This window comes from Ammospiza nelsoni, chromosome 20, assembly GCF_027579445.1.
Source record: "Ammospiza nelsoni isolate bAmmNel1 chromosome 20, bAmmNel1.pri, whole genome shotgun sequence".
In the NCBI taxonomy this organism is placed as follows: domain Eukaryota; kingdom Metazoa; phylum Chordata; class Aves; order Passeriformes; family Passerellidae; genus Ammospiza; species Ammospiza nelsoni.
The window spans coordinates 8,361,134-8,378,607 of NC_080652.1; the positions used below are offsets into that span (position 1 = coordinate 8,361,134).

A 17,474-nucleotide genomic window follows, 5' to 3' on the forward strand; every position below is an offset into this window, starting at 1 on the left:
GGGGCCGCGCCCCCACCACACTCCTGTGGGGGTCTCATGCCCCCAGGGCCGCTGCCCCGCGGTCCTGGGTTGGAGGCCGGGCTGTGCCCCTACCATGGAAAAATATGAGGTGCTGCCCTCCGTCTACCCGGCAATAAGCAGCATTGTTGGGTGTCGGTGGTGCTGGAGGGGTCTGTGTGGGGTACAAGGCCCTCAGGGGGGGCTGTGACCAGGGCAGGGGCTGTGGGTGCCTTTGGGGGACATGGTGAGGCTAGCTCTGACTGGTTAAAGTGGCTCTGGAGGGGTTTATGAGGGGTCTGTGACCAGGGCAGGTGCTGTGAGTGACCTTGGGGACGTGGTATGAGTGGCCCCGAGTGGGTAAAGTGGCACTAGAGGGGTTTATGAGGGGTCTGTGACCAGGGTGCCCTTGGGGACATGGTGTGGGTGGTTCTGAGTGGGTAAAGTGGCACTTGGAGGGTTTATGAGGGGTCTGTGACCAGGGCAGGCGCTGTGGGTGCCCTTGGGGACGTGGTGAGGGTGGCTCTGAGTAGGTCGAGTTACACTAGAGGGGTTTTGAGGGGTCCATGGCCCTGGGGGTGGTGTGGGGACCCCTGAGAGCAGCACACAACCAAAGGACGTAGAGATAGAGCAGCTCAGGGGGGTTCCGTGGTCCTGGAGGGGGTTTGGGGGTGTTTTCAGCGCAGGGAATGCCCTGAAGGGGAGGGAAGGGAAGGTCCGTGTTCCTCCCAGGAGCTGAGTGAAAATGGTGAGAGTATCCCAAGGCCAGAGTTCCTCTCAGGGACTGGATGAAGGTGGGGTTGTCCCAAGGCCTGTGTCCCTCTCAGGAGCTGGGGTGAAGGTGGATGTGTCCCCAGTCCTACCCTGGGGAGCCGCAGGTGTTTTCTGTGTGGAAGGTTTCTATGGAATGGGGTTTTTTTGCCTCGGTTGTTCTGCCCTAGCTGAGCAGGTGCTCTGGGTGTGCCCTGTGCAGGTGCTGGAGCAGCTCCAGCCCGGGGCACTGGGCACGGTGCTGGTGGCTCAGCTGAGAACAGAGCAGGCTGCCCAGAAGAAATATGCAATAAAGCAGGTGAGCAGGTGGTTGCTATGAAAACAAGAGTGTGGAATGTTTGTTGTCTCCAGGGGCACCAGGATAGCAGCAAGAGACCCATGCTGGGCAGCTGAGCTGCTGGATAAGAGCAGGCTTGCCTGTTATAGTGCTGCTTTTTGGGAAAACGGGAGATTCAGATCAGTTTAGGGGAATGTTGAGGCTCAAAGTGGGGAAAGGGCATCAGCCTAGTGAGGTCCCATCAGTGCTCTCGCCTCAGCTCAGTGCAGAAACTGTCTGTCACACAGCTTTGTTTTACCCATCTCCTGACACCAAATCTGCCCCAAACACGAGATTTGACCTATCATTGAAAATTTATGTCATTTGCACCTTGCTAAGAGTGTTCTGGCTTGAAGTTCCCTGGTGTTTCTGTTACAGTCTCAGCCCTGTCTTTTGTTTGGTGCAGGTTGAATGCATTGACCAACACCAAGCAAATGTGGCCTTGAAAGAGGTATTGGTGCAGTCTTTTCTTTACTACTTCACTTACAAAGACCAAAGTCTTGGTAGAACCAAGTCTTTTATCTGCAAGGATTAGCTGAGTAAATAAGTAAATCAGGTAGGACTATTTGTGGGGTGTGCTCTCTGCCCTCTGCTTGGGCTCAGGCCAGGGTTTTGTATTAATTGTTGTTATTTATGGATATGTAAATTCAAATGGACAGCTCTTCTCAGAGGATAGTTCCTTCTCAGGCTTTTTATTTGTTTTGTGAAGCCAAAGGACAAAACTCATCATTTTGGCCTTTAAACTGAAGGAGAACCTTGGTCTGTTTATAGTTTATTCTTAATAACTTGATGTCTAGATAACATATTTCATTATATACTCATTTCTCAGAGTTGAACATTTTTATTGTGAATGATTTTCTCCCTTTGTTGTACCCTTTTTTTTTTGATGCAAACTTTGTCATAATGCCTTGAGTAAGAAGCATCAGAAATACTCTAAAAAGACCAAAAATGGTTTCAATAAAATAGTGGAATAGCACATGATGGATGAATCTCCCAGTGCCCAGTATGCACAGCATCTGGAGTTGGAAAAGAAGAAAAATAAATGTCTCTGCAGATATTTTATCCTGGTCAGACCTTTCTGATCTCTTTCTGTACCAAATATTGCATTACCAGTAAAACTTATTCCAATTTTTCTATTGAAATAAATATTGAAATACATCTATTAAAATAAATGCAGTTGTCCCATTTGGGAGCCTGGCTCTTTTTAGCTTGTTATTTTGTGCCTGCACAGCCAGAAACACAACTACAAGAGAGTAACCTGAATTCTTTTTATCTTCCACATAATCAGCAAATTTGCTGAAGTGGTGAGGATTTGTTAGAGCCCTGCACAGAAACCACCTTCAAGGAGATAAAAATCTGTCCTGCCATTTTATTTGCTGAGGTTCAAGCTTGCATGGAGCTTACAGGAAATAATGGCTGCACTTGAAAAATCAGCCTGACTTAGATTCTGAGAAATGTTTTCAGGTTAAGATGTCAGGAGCTGAAGAAGGGGGTGGTTCACACATCATCTCCCTGTGGATCACTTTATATCTCTGAATCTCACAAGGCTGTTGCAGCACTGGGTGAAATATTTTCCTTCTTTCCACATTTGTGTATGCAAATATTTAACAGAGCTGGCACTTTGGAAGAGTTGGATCAGAAATGTGGCATGAACAAGTGAGGAACTGGCTTTGGGTGTTATTTAAGGTCCTGTTAAAGGGAAGGGCTGTGTAGCTGTAGAAATCTGTCTCTATTTTATATTTTTCTGTGCAGGCAAAGGATTTGCTAAAACTCTGCCATGTTAACATCTGCACTTACAAAGAATTGTTCCTGACTTGGAACAATGAGGTGAGAATGGAACAAGATTAGTTAAACTGGAATGTGTCGTTTATGTTCTAGGCACAGGAGCCTGTTCACAGATTTAAATTTGGGGTCACTGGGGTGAGATGCTAAAAAGGAAGGTTTTTTGATTTGAAACAATCCTGATTTTTTTTTTTTTGCCTCCTGAATACACACATTAAAAAGCTGTGAATATGTATGGATTGAAGTGACATGGCAGACTCCAGATTCTGATGGGAATTAGTGTGCAATTCTGATTTTCATGCCTGCATAAAAACCCTTCTATAGGGGACCACAAGAAGCTGAAAGCCCTGACTTATTTATTGGCAGATTTTCTTCAGTGCTTGGACAGAACCTTTGATGATTTTTTGGATGTATAATTGATTTGAATCATCCTACACAGCTTCAGATAAGATGCTTGATAGTAGTGGTTTGTTTTATTTGCTAAAACAATGAGCATGCTGGATTTTTAATGAAAGAAATTAAATATTGTCTCTTCTGTGAGAGAATAATCATCTCAGAACCCTTTTTTTTTGTACTGTGAAGATCACACCCACCAGCTTGGTTTTGTCTCTGTTACCTGCAAACAATTCAGCAATTTTGGTGCAATGTTTTATTGCAGGTCTCATCTCTGTTCCTCTGCCTGGTAATGCAGCACTCAGGCCAAGGAGATCTCTCAGCTCTAATCAGGGAAAAGAGGGAGAACTCAGAAAAGATATCAACCATGGTAAAAAGTACAGAGGAGGCACCTGTTTGAACTGAGAGACTTGTTGCTTTTCTGGTATTCCTTCTTTCTGAAAATCCACCCTAAAAGCTTCAAAGCACAGGAGGGTGGTTTTGGAAGCTCACTTCTGAAGGATATTTGAAAGTTCCTCTGTTTTTGTCACACTTTCATGTCTGTTTCCCTCCACAGGTGGTTCAGAAGCTCCTGGGACAGATGGTGGATGCTTTGTTTTACATACACAAACAAAATATTTGGCACAGGTGAGCAGAAATGTAATTTTCTTTGTCTGACAGGCTCCTGTTCTTTGCAGTGCTCAGAGCCAGGGAATTTTACTCTTCCAAAAGGAGAAGTAGGGGGTAGAAGTTCCAGATTTTAGATTAGTTTTTTTACTTCTGAAGTTACCTATTTCCTGAGTTTTGTCTGGAATACTCATTTTATTAAAGTATTGTCTCCTGGGGGTTTTGGGGTTTTTTGGCTATTTAAAAAATTGTCCATCTCTTTAAACGCTCACATTTTGGTGGCTGTGATGGACAAAGTTTGTGTATCTGAATAAGAGACAACCCTTGCAATCCATGCTCAGATCAATCTGTGTCCCAAGCACAAATTTTAAAGCATTTAGAGAGGAAAATAATTGTATTTTGGTTGATTATCACTTGTATATTAAAAAAACCACAACAAAACACAAACAAAAAATGTCCAAACCAATTCCCCAACCCCACAAAAACCCCAAACCAAACCTTCTGAGGGCTAAAGATGCAGGGAATTAGTAATTATATGTGATTAGACTCTAATTTCACAGGCTGACAGAAAATATTTGTGTTGCAGAAATCTGAAGCCATCAAACATCCTGGTGACTGGTGAGCCATCCTTCATGCTGAGTGACTTCAGCACTGAAACACTGATGAGTGATGAGCTGAAATGGAAAATCAGAGTGGAAGAAGGTAGACATTTGTTTTGCTATTTTTTCTTTCCTACTGTATTTTAAAAGGTTTCAGTTGTGGTGGATATTTTTATTCCTCAGAGAGAAATGAGAAAAGAGGAAAAAGTTGTCTTTCCTTTCCTTTCTCTGCTATTTGTCTTCTAGATAGGATTTTCATAGGCAGCTGTCTGCAGCATTAATTGTGTTCACAAGTGAAAAATGTAGATATGTGTGTGAGTTTCTGCAATCAATACACTTGGAATCCTTTTTAGCTTTGTCCTCAGGAACATCTTAGAGAAATGTTCATTAGTTACAATGTGTTTTGTAGTTTTTGGAAGCACAATGTCACCATGTGATTCCTGTTTCTACAGAAAGCAAGTCTTGGATGGCTCCAGAAACATTTGGGTTTTCTTTCACTGAGAAATCTGACATCTGGTCCCTGGGCTGTGTCCTCCTTGACATGATGAGCTGCTTTGTTCTGAATGTGTGTAAGAGTGATTTATTTGGGATTTGAAGGGTCCTGGGCTCATCAGGATATGTGAGAGCTCTCTGGCACTGTGCTCTTCCCAGGCAGAAGAGATAAAATTCTTACTGCAGGGTATCAGAGGGGACAGCAGCTGCCTTGAGGGAGTCCTGACCCTGATAAAGGATGGAGAAAGAAATTATTTGCCTTTCATCCCACTATTATTGATGATGCTACAGATTGAGCCCAGCATGAGGCCCACAGCAAGGTGAGTTCTGGCTCCTTCCCTTGATTTATTTTGTCCTAAACCCCTCCTACCTCCACAAACTGGGAATGTTCACTGCTGTTGCAAAGGATTAATATTGCTTATCCTCCTGCCTCAACAAATTGAGTTATTAAACATTTGATATTCCTGCAGAGTGGACACTGAGATGCACAGGTGTCCCTTTTTGCAGTTATATTATAAATTCATGTTATACACAATTTTATGAGTCTGAACTTGACACCTAACATGGCTTGTGCCATGTGAGCTCCTTCTTGAGCTGTCTGGAAGCAAATTGTTTAAGTTCTGTCAAAAATAATCTACTCTAGAAGTAATATTAGATTTTTTATATCAAAATGAAACAACACCTGTAGATTTTTTCTTGTCTAACTTATCAGCCCTAACTCACTGGGGCTGCTTTTGTCTCTCAAAATTCCAGGGATCTGATCACTGATCCATTTGTTGAGAAATGCCTGATTTTTGCTGGTGAGACCTCAATAAAACTGAAGAAGTCTCTGCTTCCCTCAATAACAGATGAGCTCTTGCAGGGAGGAGTTGAAAATGTTCTAGGTAATAAGGAGAATAAGATTCATGTAAAGGTGATTTTCACAGGAAATAAACCCTTCCAGTCAGGATGTATTCTAACTGGAAATAAATTCTTGCCCACTCATTTTACCTGCAATAAAATGCGATAATCTTTGGAGCAAGGAGCACTGTTATTTTTCCTCTAAATTTCTAAGGTTCTCAGCCATTCCTACTGTAAAAGTTAAACAGGCTCAGAGGTCATTCCTCAGAAAATTTGGGAGCTTCACTTATTTTGTTTGCATTGTAACATGTTTGCTGATTCATGCCACAAGGGATCTGCTCCATTATTTTCCTTCTAAGTAAGGAAGATGTTATTTTAATCTGAAAAGTCTCTTGGAATAATGCATTTAAAGCTCCTATCCCTGCTGATTTAATATTCCAACTGATCCCCAAAAATATATATATATAATACAAAATACACTGTGAATCATAACACTTGATGTTTAATGAGTTGGGGGGTGAAAGTTTTTCTCTTTTCAACAATCCCAAATTGCATTATTTTCATTCATATGAATTCACAGCTTGCACAAAACAGAGACAATTTGAGTGCTTTCTGTAAGTGTTTGTGTGGAATGGCTGGAAGAATTTCCTTGGTTTCTCAGCATTCATGCAGGCTTCCTGGGATGTTGAAGAAGTCCAGGCTGAAGGCATTCAATACCTTGCCAGCTTTGTAGAGGATAAAACTGGTAAGGCACTACTTGATCTATTTATTTATTCATTTATTCTGCTCCTTCCTTACATTTTGAGATAATAGGAAGAGGAAAACATTTCTAATGCCTACAAATGAGAATGAAATTGTTCTCTTCCTATCTCTGTAGTGATGGGATTGTGTTGGTTCTTGTTCTGTACATGCTTTTGTTAACCAGCAGAGGGGTTTTACTGGATAATAAAAATGGGCACTAGGGGAAGAAAACCCTGTGATATTTGAATTGGCAGCAAACTGACATTTGAGGAAGGTAATTTCCACAAGCCCTGTGATGACCTGGGGGTAATTCCTGGGGCTGCAAGGCTGGCAGAGCAAAAGGAAGCTCCACATGGCCAATTCCTGTGTCTGTAAAGCTCTGAGGGTGAGAGCTGTGTGTTTTCTCCCAGAAGCTGCACATTTTTCAAAAGAAAATCTTTCTTTTGAAAGATTCTCAGATCAAGGTTCATAATTCAAAGCACTGTGTTAAATCAGTTATAAAATGCTCTGTCCTCTGACAGCACTTTAATGCTGGCATTGGTTTATGATGTTAAAACTTATTCTTAGCTTTAATTGATAGGAGACATTTTCCACACAGATTAAAACAATTCACTCTGTTTTGTTCTCTTTGATTCAAGAGCCTTTCTCAAAGAATTTCTTTTCCCCCACAGCATTGCCCTATCTGCTGACATGCACAGAAGTGATCACTCTTGCCATGAAGGTTCACACAGATTCTCTGGATTTACAAGTGGAAGGCTGCACTTTATTGCTTGAAATTCTTAGTCAAGGTACAATTAAGATTTCCTCCTTCTGCTGGGTCTTGTAAAGATTATTGAATCCATTATCTGCTCAATTAACAGTTTTAGGGGATGAATTTAAAGAACTAAAGGAAGTTAAGCAGCTTTTTGAATTCTCATGGCCTTCCTTCAGGACTGGCACACAGCAATTCTGTGTTAATTTTAAATACAGGTGCTGATCTTGTCCAACCAAGTTTTCATGTTATGTAGAGTGTTGCTAGAGGGCATAAATAAGACTCTTGTTGTTTTGGTATTTTAATTTTAAACCATAAAAGTGGTTTTGGGTCTCTTGTGTGGTCCCTGCTGTCACTTTCATGGCAATTTACCCCAAAACCACCTGATGATATGAGCTTAAAAATACTAAGAATTGATTTTCAGAAAATGAAAGTTTAAAGTAACTTTTGCTTATTTTATATGAAGAAATGCTGCTAATTGAATGTTTTGCTATGCTGATTGCAGGGCAGGGGGTTCAGATTTCATTCAAAACCACTGAAATCTTTGTTCCATTCCAATGTTTGTGGTGACAGCTCTGAAACAGGGGGTGATGATGGCCTTGGATGAGAGTGTGGCCAGCTGCCTGTTACACACAGTGAGGGAACATTCTGAGAATGAGGAGTTCCTTTCAATGCTCTGCACAGTTCTGATGATGGTTTCAGCCAGTGGTGGGTCACCTTGCTCATTCTTTGGGGAATCTTAATTTGTTTTTACTTTTTGAAACAAATCCAAGGTAATGCAGTGATTTCACTGAGAGGTGTGGATGTCTGTGTGTAATTATTAATTTAATAGTGCTAATATTGGTAAGATTGACCAGATAGTGATAACACCCCTGAAAGTTTAAGATACAATGCTGAGGCTTCAGGGATTTACTCTAAAAGATACAATTCTGTATTTCCTCTTGGTTTGGAAACAAGTACAAGCTCTGCAAATAGTAGTGCTTGAGAAAATGAGGGCACAGAACCTGAATTCTATTTTGGACTCTGCCATGATGAATTGAAACCATTCTCCCTAACTTCTCTACTTTGTTCTCTTTTCTTCTGAACTTGTAATTGCTAAATATTTATAATATTTTTAGTTGTTTTCAGTGTCAGTTCAACAGTCATCAAAGACTCTTTTTAGAAATGGTTACAGTAGGATGTAGCAGCAAGGGGGAAATCTTCAAAAAAATTATTACAAAGAGTCATGTCTAAGACTAAACTATTTTTAACCAGCCTTTCCTAATTCTGAAGCTTAGTTTGAATCGTTAAAATGGAAACAGGTGAAAAATTGTAATTTAAATCCTCTCAGTTCCTTTCCTGCTCTGTGAATTCCCAGTCTGTGAGGAAGCAGGGTAGCCAGGCATGCATTTGAATGGATCAGATGTGTTAAATGCATCTTGTTAAAGAATTCGGTCTGTTCTCTTGCTTCCTTTTGTGCAGCTGATGGGCTCATGTTCCCGCTCTGTTATCTCAGTTTAAACACCTTAGTGCTGCCTGTTTCCAGGCCAGTGAGTGGGACAAAACCCCCAGATTCTATAGAATTTCTGTGGTTTGCAGAAGTAGCTGCGGAGAACCTAAGGAAAGTTGGAATCATCCCAGACCTTCTGTCAATTTTGAGACGTTTTCTTCACAATGACAATATCTGCTTCTCTTGCTGTGCCGTTCTCTGGAGCTTGGCTGTGAGTGGTGAGTAGAACACGGGAATATTGTGCCTGCACTCCCGTGGCTGAAGGGCAGCAGGTATTGAGCCTAATTGAGTTCAGACATTCCTGTCGCTGGGATTGGATTTTCTCCCATTCTTGTTCCAGGGAGATGGAATGAGATAATTTTTAAGATTCCTTCCAGCCCAAACCAATCTGATTTTGTGATTCTGGAGAGATGTTTCCACAGCACTGCTGCCATCACTTTGTGATCCAGGGTTAGATAAAAACAAAAATCAATGCAGAGTTTTTTAGCAACCCTTTATGTGATAAGGTGTCACATTTGAGCCGTTCAGGCCAAGATGTGACCTGATTTCATATTTACTGATTTGTTTGTGATGTGTTCTTGTGGAGGTGTGTTCTGATCATCCTGCAAGGCTGGAAGCACAGCTTGTGCACAGTTTCACCTGGTGTGTTTTATTCCCTCTGTGCAGCAAATTACCCATTGGATTTATGGGACAGCTGAATTTCCATCCTGCAGCCTGGATACTGTCAAAACTGTGGTTATTTCTGGATGCTTCTTGCTGTGATCCCTATGCATAATTTAAATGACAAAGAACACTAGTTCCTGCAGAAGTTCAGCTTTCTCCAATAAGCAAAATTATTTGTTAGTTCTGTAGCACTTGGTTTGGTTCTGTACATTTTTGATTCCTTCCCTCTGCTGCCCTCCAGACTAAAACAATGTTGCATTATTCCAATGCCAGCAGCCATTAAGGCTTTACTGATATAATTTGACACACAGTGATATCATTACTTCATTAAATAACTCTGCCTGCTGCATTTCCTTTCTGCTAAGGGAATTCAGAGGATAACACAGACCAAGCAGTGCTGGCAAGTGCTGTCCCTGTCACCTCAGCAGTGCTGCAGGAACACCTCCACAATGGAGTCATTGCAGAGTCTGCCTGCTCAGCTCTGTGGGCACTGGCACTCCAAGGTGGGTGACCCCAGTGTCCCCGTTGTCCCTTGGGCATGGGAAAGGCTGGGATGTCTGTGTGTCAGTGGTGACACTGCAATCCGGGCTGCTGGGCTGGAGAGGCTCTGCAGAGGGCAGCAGAGGGAGGAGCTTGCATCCTCTCCTGGTTGCTCTTCCTGCACTCGCTCTGTGGCTCCCTAATGGAGCCATTTTTGATGAGCTGCAGCAATTAAATCACCAGATACTGCTAATGGGGAGTCCACTGGTGGGCAGCTTATTTGCTTGGTTGATTTGGAACAGTGTTTCATGTTAAATAAGAAAAAATCTTTGATTATCATTTGCACTAAGGAACTCATCCTTGCAGTCCTACTTGGTCTTATTTCTTCCTCATGCAACAATATTGTCACATTTACCTACTGCCTGCCCTTGTGCCATTGTTCCACTGAGAAAAGATGAGCAAAACACTCTCAGCAATCTCATTTCTATTCCCCATCAGTAGAATAAGTTGAGTATTCAGGACTCTTGATTCTTCTGGCCTGGAGGATACTGAAATTTTGGGCTTTTCTGTGTGTTTTGTTTCTTTCTTTAAAGGTTGCTTAGCTGACAGTGACTATGAGCCCACAGCAGCACTTCTGCTGGATGCACTCAGGATGAACCCAGAAAGAAAAAGGCTGGTGCAGAATGGCTGCCTGGCTTTAGCCACCCTTGTGAGGCTCTCAGGTAACATTCAGCACTTCTGCTTTTATTAATTACCAATCAGCTCCATCAACATGAAATTAAAATCACTTCTGCATACCTGGTCTTCTATTTTTACCCAATTATGCTTCAGAATAGTTGTTAGGAAGACTGAAAATGGGCACAACTTCCTGAAAATGTGCCCTGAGCCAGCTCTGAGGGGATGGGAAGCAGATCCTGCAGTCTGCAGCTCCAGCAGTGTTTGTCTTCCTTGCAGAAACTGCAGCTTTGGCAATTCTGCTGGACTCAAAGGGCAGTGGAACAGAGCGGATCAAACAGGAATATCACCTTCATTCCCACGAGCCAGGGGTGGCAGAGGCTCTGTGCCTGCTCATGAACGAGATGGTTCAGTATGGTGAGATGGCTGCTGCTGCCATTTGTTGAGTCTCCCCCTCTCTCCCAGCCCTAAAATCAGTAAAACCACAACAGCAGCTCTCAGGAAAGACTTCATGTCTGAGAAAATTGCATTCATCCTCCTGAGAATTCACTCCACTTGTTCAAACAAATACCACTCTGATGGTAAAACATTTTAACTTCATCTTCTCTTGCCTGCTCTCCCTGTGCTTCTTTAGCTCCTGCTCCACTGGCAGTTGTGCTATAACCATAAATTTTCTTGTTCATTGGCACTGCAGATGAAGTTATGCTGAATATGAGGTCCCAGAAAATGGAAAAGCTGTTGTCTGAAATAAAATTCCAGTTTCCATTTAGCACGGTATGGAGAAGTCTCTGTGATAATAAAGTATATTAATATATTATTTCTGGTGAGGGATTTGATCATAGTGCAGAAATTTAGAGAATTAGCTGCATGTGGAGTGAAGAGTGAGTTTCTAAGGATAGTTCTAATTACTGAGAACAAATGATTGAAAGTTGTTTGTCTTGTTGTTGTTGTTGTTAATGCTGAAATTTTAAAAAATTATGTTCTGGTCTCTTGCAACATTACATTAATTTATTACAGTCCTCATGCTAAACCAGGCTGAAGTTTACAGGAATAAAGCCATAAGTATATTACATCCAATTTATTTTTGGTTTGGAAGTGGCATCGTTAACAAATAAACAAAAACCCAACAAAAACTCTCTGACAGTTTGTGGGAAGATTTAACTTGCATTAAATTTCACCAAGTAGTCACACTGAAAAAAAAGGGAAAACCAGCAAAGTTATCACAGCTATTTAATGTGTTACACCTATATTTCTTCTGCAATGGCTTGCTGGCAAGAAACCAACAATTAGGTTTGTTCATCAAGCCAGTACAACTGGTTAATCCTAATTTTGCTGATTTCAGTTAAGTATTTACAGAATTGTTCTCAAAGACAGTCACAAACTGTTCTCCTGCAGGCATTGCCTGCACCCCTTCAGTGAACACTGCAGCCCCAAGGTAGCACAGAAAAAATAATCCCAGAAGGGGAGAAAGCTCCCTCTCCTGTTGTAACAGCAGCCACTTCAAAGACCTGTGTTAGACACAATGTTTTTATTAATAAATGAATACAAAAATAAGTGGAGCAACAAGGTAATCTTCTGTCTGACAATTCTCACCTTTCTCTCCAGGAGATTCTGACCCTGGTGGATGCAACACTTTCGAAACTGAGGAAGGAAAAATGCTTTGTCTGAGAACAACACTTGGCCACTGCTGGATACAAAAGCCTGGAGCCTCCATTAGAGGATTCCTCTCACCAGAAAAAAGAATATTGGGCTATTAATAATATACAAACAGGTATTTATTGGTGGTTTGGGTACCACAACTGTGTAACTAACAGCAATCATTAAGAATTCATCTTGCAGTAGACCTCACTTTGTGGGCCTCAACATACTTGAAATAAAGATCTTAATCCTTGGAGTTTTGACAAAGCAATGACAGTTTCTTCCTTCATCTACCATAATTTAATTTTTTTTAACTTATTCAGTGTCTATTTCAAATTCTATTTGAAGGAATTTAACTGATGAAGTTCTTCCCAGCTGCAGGCATTTGTTACAAAGGTTGTTTGAGCACAGTAACAGGCATCAGGCACAGGGTACCAGCAGCATTCCTGTACTTCCAGGTTATTGTAGCATTGTCTTTGGATTGATTTTATGAAGTAGCTGCTGTCAGTTCTGACTTCTCTCTAAATTTGGAATGTGACATCAATCCAGCAAATGCTGCAGATGAAAGATTCTACCCTGTGTTTTTTAAGTTTTACAATTTTTCTTGTTAGCTTTGTTCTTAACAGCAGCTTCCCATTTCTTTTTCTCCAGGGTGTAAAGTCTCATAGCTGCTTGTGCATCCTGGATCTGAAACAGAACAGACCAGACAAGGATGTGAGATAATAAGCAGCTAAATCTTTCATAATTTTAATACATCCTTCCAATTAACATTTCAAGATCTCTTTTTACATGTAGGCTCTGTGCCTGGGGAAAGGGATAAATGGTGTATTTAGAGTGCAGGGCCCACCACAAGGCTCTACATTGGAAAGTCCTAAGAGAATTTTGTCATTGATAAAGTATCTATGAGCTCCCCTCCCAGTTTTGCTTCCCCAGTTCATTCCTCTTTTCCATCCTCCTGCCCAGTGAAATAAAGGATCTGCTGAGGTTCAGGTGTCTCCCACTGTTTATCCATCCTGCCACAGTGCAGAATGCTGCTTTTAGAGTAAACAGATCTTGATCATTGCTTTTCCCCCTGGGAATTTTAAGAAGAATTCAGAGTTGTGCAGAAGTTGTTTATGAAGTGAGTGAACAGTGAGCAAGCTGAGATGACAACCTCACTGCTGCTGTCCAAGCAGAGCTTGCTGAGTTCCACTGGGATGAAGGCACAGCCCTGGGGACTGAGGCAGAGCCAGAGCTGGCTGTTCTGGGCAGGTACCTACCGAGCAGTGCTCTGCTGTCTGCACCTGGACATTGAGCAGCTTCTCACACAGCAGCTTCAGGGATGGCCTGGAACTCTGGGGACAGAACAGATCATAAACCATGCTGTCTCACAGGACTCAAAATAACAGAGATGGGTGTTATATAAAAATATGTTCCTCAAAGTACAGCACATCTTAGCCTCTGCTGGTGAAATACCAGGAGTAATTAATTAATTAGGAGATTTGAGTGTGCATAGGTAGGAAAGAAGGAACAGGGTGAGGTAAAAGCAAGCTCAGGAGTGAGTCAGCAGCTCTGGAGTCTGTTAATTGAGCACCTTCCCTGCAGTCTCTTACCTTCACTCTCTCTTTGAAAGGTTTGTATCTCTGTGTGTCCCTGATCATCTTGTGAGGGTGATCAAGAAGTAGGACCTAGAAGAAATCACATTTTCAGTCTAAAATGTGTCATTGCATGAAACTTTACACAGCTGAGTGTGCAGCTGCCTATTATTTCCTCCCATCCACTGTAAGAGACACTTTAAAGCCATGAAAGGACCCAGCTAATACAGACAGGGCTGGATTCACGAGGTTTCCAGGAGCTCAGGTGTGTTCCCTTGATCCAGAATGATGGATCAGAAACTCCATTTTCAGTGTCCCTTGATCCAGAATGATGGATCAGAAACTCCATTTTCAGTGTCCCTTGATCCAGAATGATTTATCAGAAACTCCATTTTCAGTGTCCCTTGATCCAGAATGATTTATCAGAAACTCCATTTTCACTGTACCTTTAGGTCATTTCGTAGGGCGTGCCCAACTAAAATCCTTCCCTGCAGGATCTCAGCCACCTCCTTCTGAACTGTTTTGAAGTCTTCACCTAAAAATGCCACACAAGGAAACACTTTCCATGAGCAACCAGTGCATCTTTTCTGGGAAGTAACTGATCCTTGGGACTGTAGTTTTTGTACAGTACACTGAATCTCTGCTTGCTAGAACATAGTATAAAAAAAATCATTTTCTTTTCTCTTCATAGAATTCTCTATGTTCCACCAGTTAATTCTTTCAAGGGTGTAGAGAATTCTACAAAGAGTACAGCATGAAAATGAAATTATTTTTTATACTATATTCCACCAGTTAATTCCTTCAAAGGTGTTGATGATCACTGTATAAAAACACTTCTTCCCACAATTTTTCTTAGCATTAAGTCAAATCTCAGCATTTTGCTTTCCCAAATTAGGTCTCAAACCCTTCCAAGCTCAGCCAATGAGGCTCCTGTGACAACCCACTGAATCCTCCCACTTTGGGGGACCCCTGGTTACCTGAGTTTATGTTCTGAGGCCGGATGCCACTGACAGCTGTCCTGTAGTCTGTCACCTTCTCCGTGGGCTTGACAAACTTGTCATACACACACTTGCCAAACTGGTTGACGATGGACACCCGAGCCAAGATGCTGTCCTCACCCTTGGGGCCAACCCCCACCATCTCACAGTCCATGGCCACGGCCCTGGTCAGCCTGGGAGGCAAAGGGACACCTTGGGGACACCTTGATGTGAGCAGGGCAAAGCCTGGCAGCAGGGACAGGGAGATGTCAGCTCAGTGTGCAGGTCAGTTATCAGAAGCCAATCTGATAGCCCTGATATTATTGTTATTATTGTTTAATTGAAGGGATGGGACTACAGTCAGGTTAAAAACAATTTATTGTTCAGACTAGGGGCTGTGAGATTTATGAGGGTAAGTAGTTGGTTATAGCTCAAGAGTAGTTATAAGTTCTTTGTTTCAAGACAATATATAACTTTCTAATCTAACAGACACTTGCTACAAAGTTTATTTTGCTTTTCTAACCTATCACTTTTACTTATTTCTACTGCACTGTGTATACTTTTATCTAATGGGCTATTATGGACATGTACACACAGATGTTTCTATTATAACTTCTAAGCTCTTAGCTTACTCTGTACAATTACACCTTGACATTATAAACCCTTCACTATCTTATTAATACAGTTTTTTACTTAAGGTATACTCTTACTTACAACTATAGAAACATGAGTTTATGATTTTTCTGCTTCTCTGTGTACATTTTTTTTACATCAATCTAAGCCTCTTCCAAGGCTGCAGATCAAACCTTTCAGTGTTTCTGGAAGTTTCTATCTTCCCATTTTTCACACTCTGATGCCATCCTTCCCTCTGCAATGTCACTCACCCATCAAAAGCCTTTTCCTTAACCAGCACCTTCTCCACAGACTGGCATTGCTCTGTTTCAAGCCCCAGGTTTCTTCTGGCAATTTTTGCTGCTTCAGGTCCTAGTGCTGCTTCAATATCTTTGGGATCAACATCATCAAACCAGATGTCAGCCCTGGGAAGAACAGATTTAATGACATTTAACACTCTCAAAACAATCTGGTGTCTGTTGTACAAAAAGTATGTTTACTTTTAAAACCAAGAGATAAACCCTGTGAAAATTATGGCTGGCACCTCTGCAGGTTTCTTGCTGTGTCTGAGAAATAGGGGCAAAATGTTCCTTATTTCTTTCAGAATTGAGTCTGGAAAAGTGCAGCAGTTTGGAATGTACCTCTCTGAGCTCCTCCCACAATAAATATTCACATCCAGGTTGCTGCCTGAAATACTCACTCTTTGGGCTGGTGCTCCAGGGGTTCCTCAGCTTTCCTCCTCTTGTGTTTCAGCTCATCATTCTCCTTCACAACAATGCCATTTTTCCTTTTTTCTTTGCTGCTTTTCCCATTGCTTTTGGTGCCATTTAAGTTCTTATTTGCTGTAACCCCCTTGGATTCTGGCTTGGCCAAAGGAGCTTTAGCAGCACCATTGTCCATTTTATTTGTGGATTTGGTCTTTACCACATTCCCATTCCCATTGACTGCTGGGACTTCTGGGCTTTTGGCTGCTTTGAGTGGCTGCTTCCTTTTGGTGTCTGTTTGACCCGTGGGGATGGGCTTCTTGGAGTTATTTGCCTTTTGTTTCAGCAGCTGAAATGACATTTAAAAAAAAAAAAAAAAAGACAGAAAGATAAAGGGAAAAGAGCCTGGAAAAGAGAAGGCTTTAGAGTGACCTAGAGTAACAAAAAAGGGCATTCAGGAAAGGGGGAGAGGGACTGTTCACATGAGTCTGGAGTGACAGGATAAAGGGAATGACTTCAAGTAGTGTTAGATGGCTTTTGGGAACAAATTCTTCCCTGTGAGAGTGGGCACACCCTGGCACAGGGTGCCCAGAGCAGCTGAGGCCGCCCCTGGATCCCTGGCAGTGCCCAAGGCCGGGCTGGACATTGGGGTTTGCTGGGACAGTGGGAGGTGTCCCTGCCCCGCGCAGCTGCATTCAGGCACTGCCAGCATGGCCCCGCTGCTTCCTTGTCCCCACCGCATCCCCCGGTCCCTCTCACCTCCTGCAGCGCCTTCCAGTTGGAGGAGAACTCCTGCGGGTTGCGGGGGGGACCCACAGCCGCCATGCCGGGGCCTTTGGACGCGGCCGCCGCTTCCCCGAGGGCCTTCCTCTTTTTCCTCCTCTTCTTGCTCTTCCCGCGGGCCGCGCCGCTCGGGCCCGCCGCCTGCGGCTCCGCAGGGCTCTGCTTGGCCATGGGGGGGTCAGCGGGGTGGGACCGGGACCGGGACCGGGATCGGGAACGGGATCGGGATCGGGATCAGGGGACAGCGAGTCCCACCCGGGCCGGCGCTACCGCGGGGGGACCGGCACAGCGCCGCACCGCCCCGCCGGGGAACGCCGGCCCGCGCTTGGGTTCCGGGCTGGATGGGGGGGCGGTTCCGTGGTTCCGGGGCTGGGGATGGCGGGGTGAGGAATGAACCCTACTCATAACAGCGGGGTGACCCCCACCCCACACGGGTGTGTCCCCAGGGCCACACGGCCCCCGAGCCGCCCCTCGGCCCGCCGGGGCTGGCGCACGAGCCGGAGAGTCCGCGGTCATTGCGCAAGGGCGGCCGGCGCGGCCGCGTTCCCCTCGGGCCAGCTCTAAGCGTGTTTGCTCAGGGGCTGTTTGCTC

At 43.3% G+C, this 17,474-nt stretch overlaps 2 protein-coding genes across 3 annotated transcripts; one reads left to right on the plus strand and one right to left on the minus strand.

The window, feature by feature from the left end:
- The first annotated feature begins 37 nt into the window (after window positions 1–37).
- On the plus strand, window positions 38–12,432 carry STKLD1 (serine/threonine kinase like domain containing 1). Of its 2 annotated transcripts, XM_059486577.1 has the most exons (19): window positions 38–109; window positions 971–1,066; window positions 1,491–1,535; window positions 2,837–2,911; window positions 3,525–3,629; window positions 3,816–3,886; window positions 4,452–4,567; window positions 4,917–5,029; window positions 5,116–5,276; window positions 5,710–5,840; window positions 6,458–6,541; window positions 7,209–7,325; window positions 7,862–7,996; window positions 8,867–8,995; window positions 9,806–9,943; window positions 10,514–10,642; window positions 10,875–11,012; window positions 11,290–11,369; window positions 12,201–12,432. In XM_059486577.1, the coding sequence occupies exons 1-19, from the start codon at window positions 95–97 to the stop codon at window positions 12,261–12,263; spliced, it is 1,941 nt and encodes a 646-aa protein (XP_059342560.1). In that variant the 5' UTR covers window positions 38–94; the 3' UTR covers window positions 12,264–12,432. The 2 variants fall into 2 exon arrangements, with proteins under 2 accessions (XP_059342560.1, XP_059342561.1); XM_059486578.1 differs by lacking the exon at window positions 9,806–9,943.
- On the minus strand, window positions 12,353–17,175 carry REXO4 (REX4 homolog, 3'-5' exonuclease). The gene is made up of 8 exons (XM_059486579.1): window positions 16,860–17,175; window positions 16,097–16,449; window positions 15,669–15,821; window positions 14,785–14,978; window positions 14,254–14,342; window positions 13,826–13,900; window positions 13,493–13,567; window positions 12,353–12,920 (listed from the first exon to the last, which is right to left on the minus strand). The coding sequence occupies exons 1-8, from the start codon at window positions 17,052–17,054 to the stop codon at window positions 12,819–12,821; spliced, it is 1,236 nt and encodes a 411-aa protein (XP_059342562.1). The 5' UTR covers window positions 17,055–17,175; the 3' UTR covers window positions 12,353–12,818.
- Between the last annotated feature and the right edge of the window lie 299 nt (window positions 17,176–17,474).

Excerpts from the sequence above, each read along its gene's own strand:
- STKLD1 (XM_059486577.1), top strand. Across the intron at positions 3,887-4,451 it reads AAACAAAATATTTGGCACAG|AAATCTGAAGCCATCAAACA; the intron begins GTGAGCAGAAAT and ends TTTGTGTTGCAG. Across the intron at positions 11,370-12,200 it reads TCCAGTTTCCATTTAGCACG|GAGATTCTGACCCTGGTGGA; the intron begins GTATGGAGAAGT and ends CTTTCTCTCCAG.
- REXO4 (XM_059486579.1), bottom strand. The coding sequence starts at position 17,054 with ATGGCCAAGCAGAGCCCTGCGGAGCCGCAGGCGGCGGGCCCGAGCGGC. Across the intron at positions 16,450-16,859 it reads ACTGGAAGGCGCTGCAGGAG|CTGCTGAAACAAAAGGCAAA; the intron begins GTGAGAGGGACC and ends ATGTCATTTCAG. Across the intron at positions 13,901-14,253 it reads CCCTACGAAATGACCTAAAG|GTCCTACTTCTTGATCACCC; the intron begins GTACAGTGAAAA and ends GATTTCTTCTAG.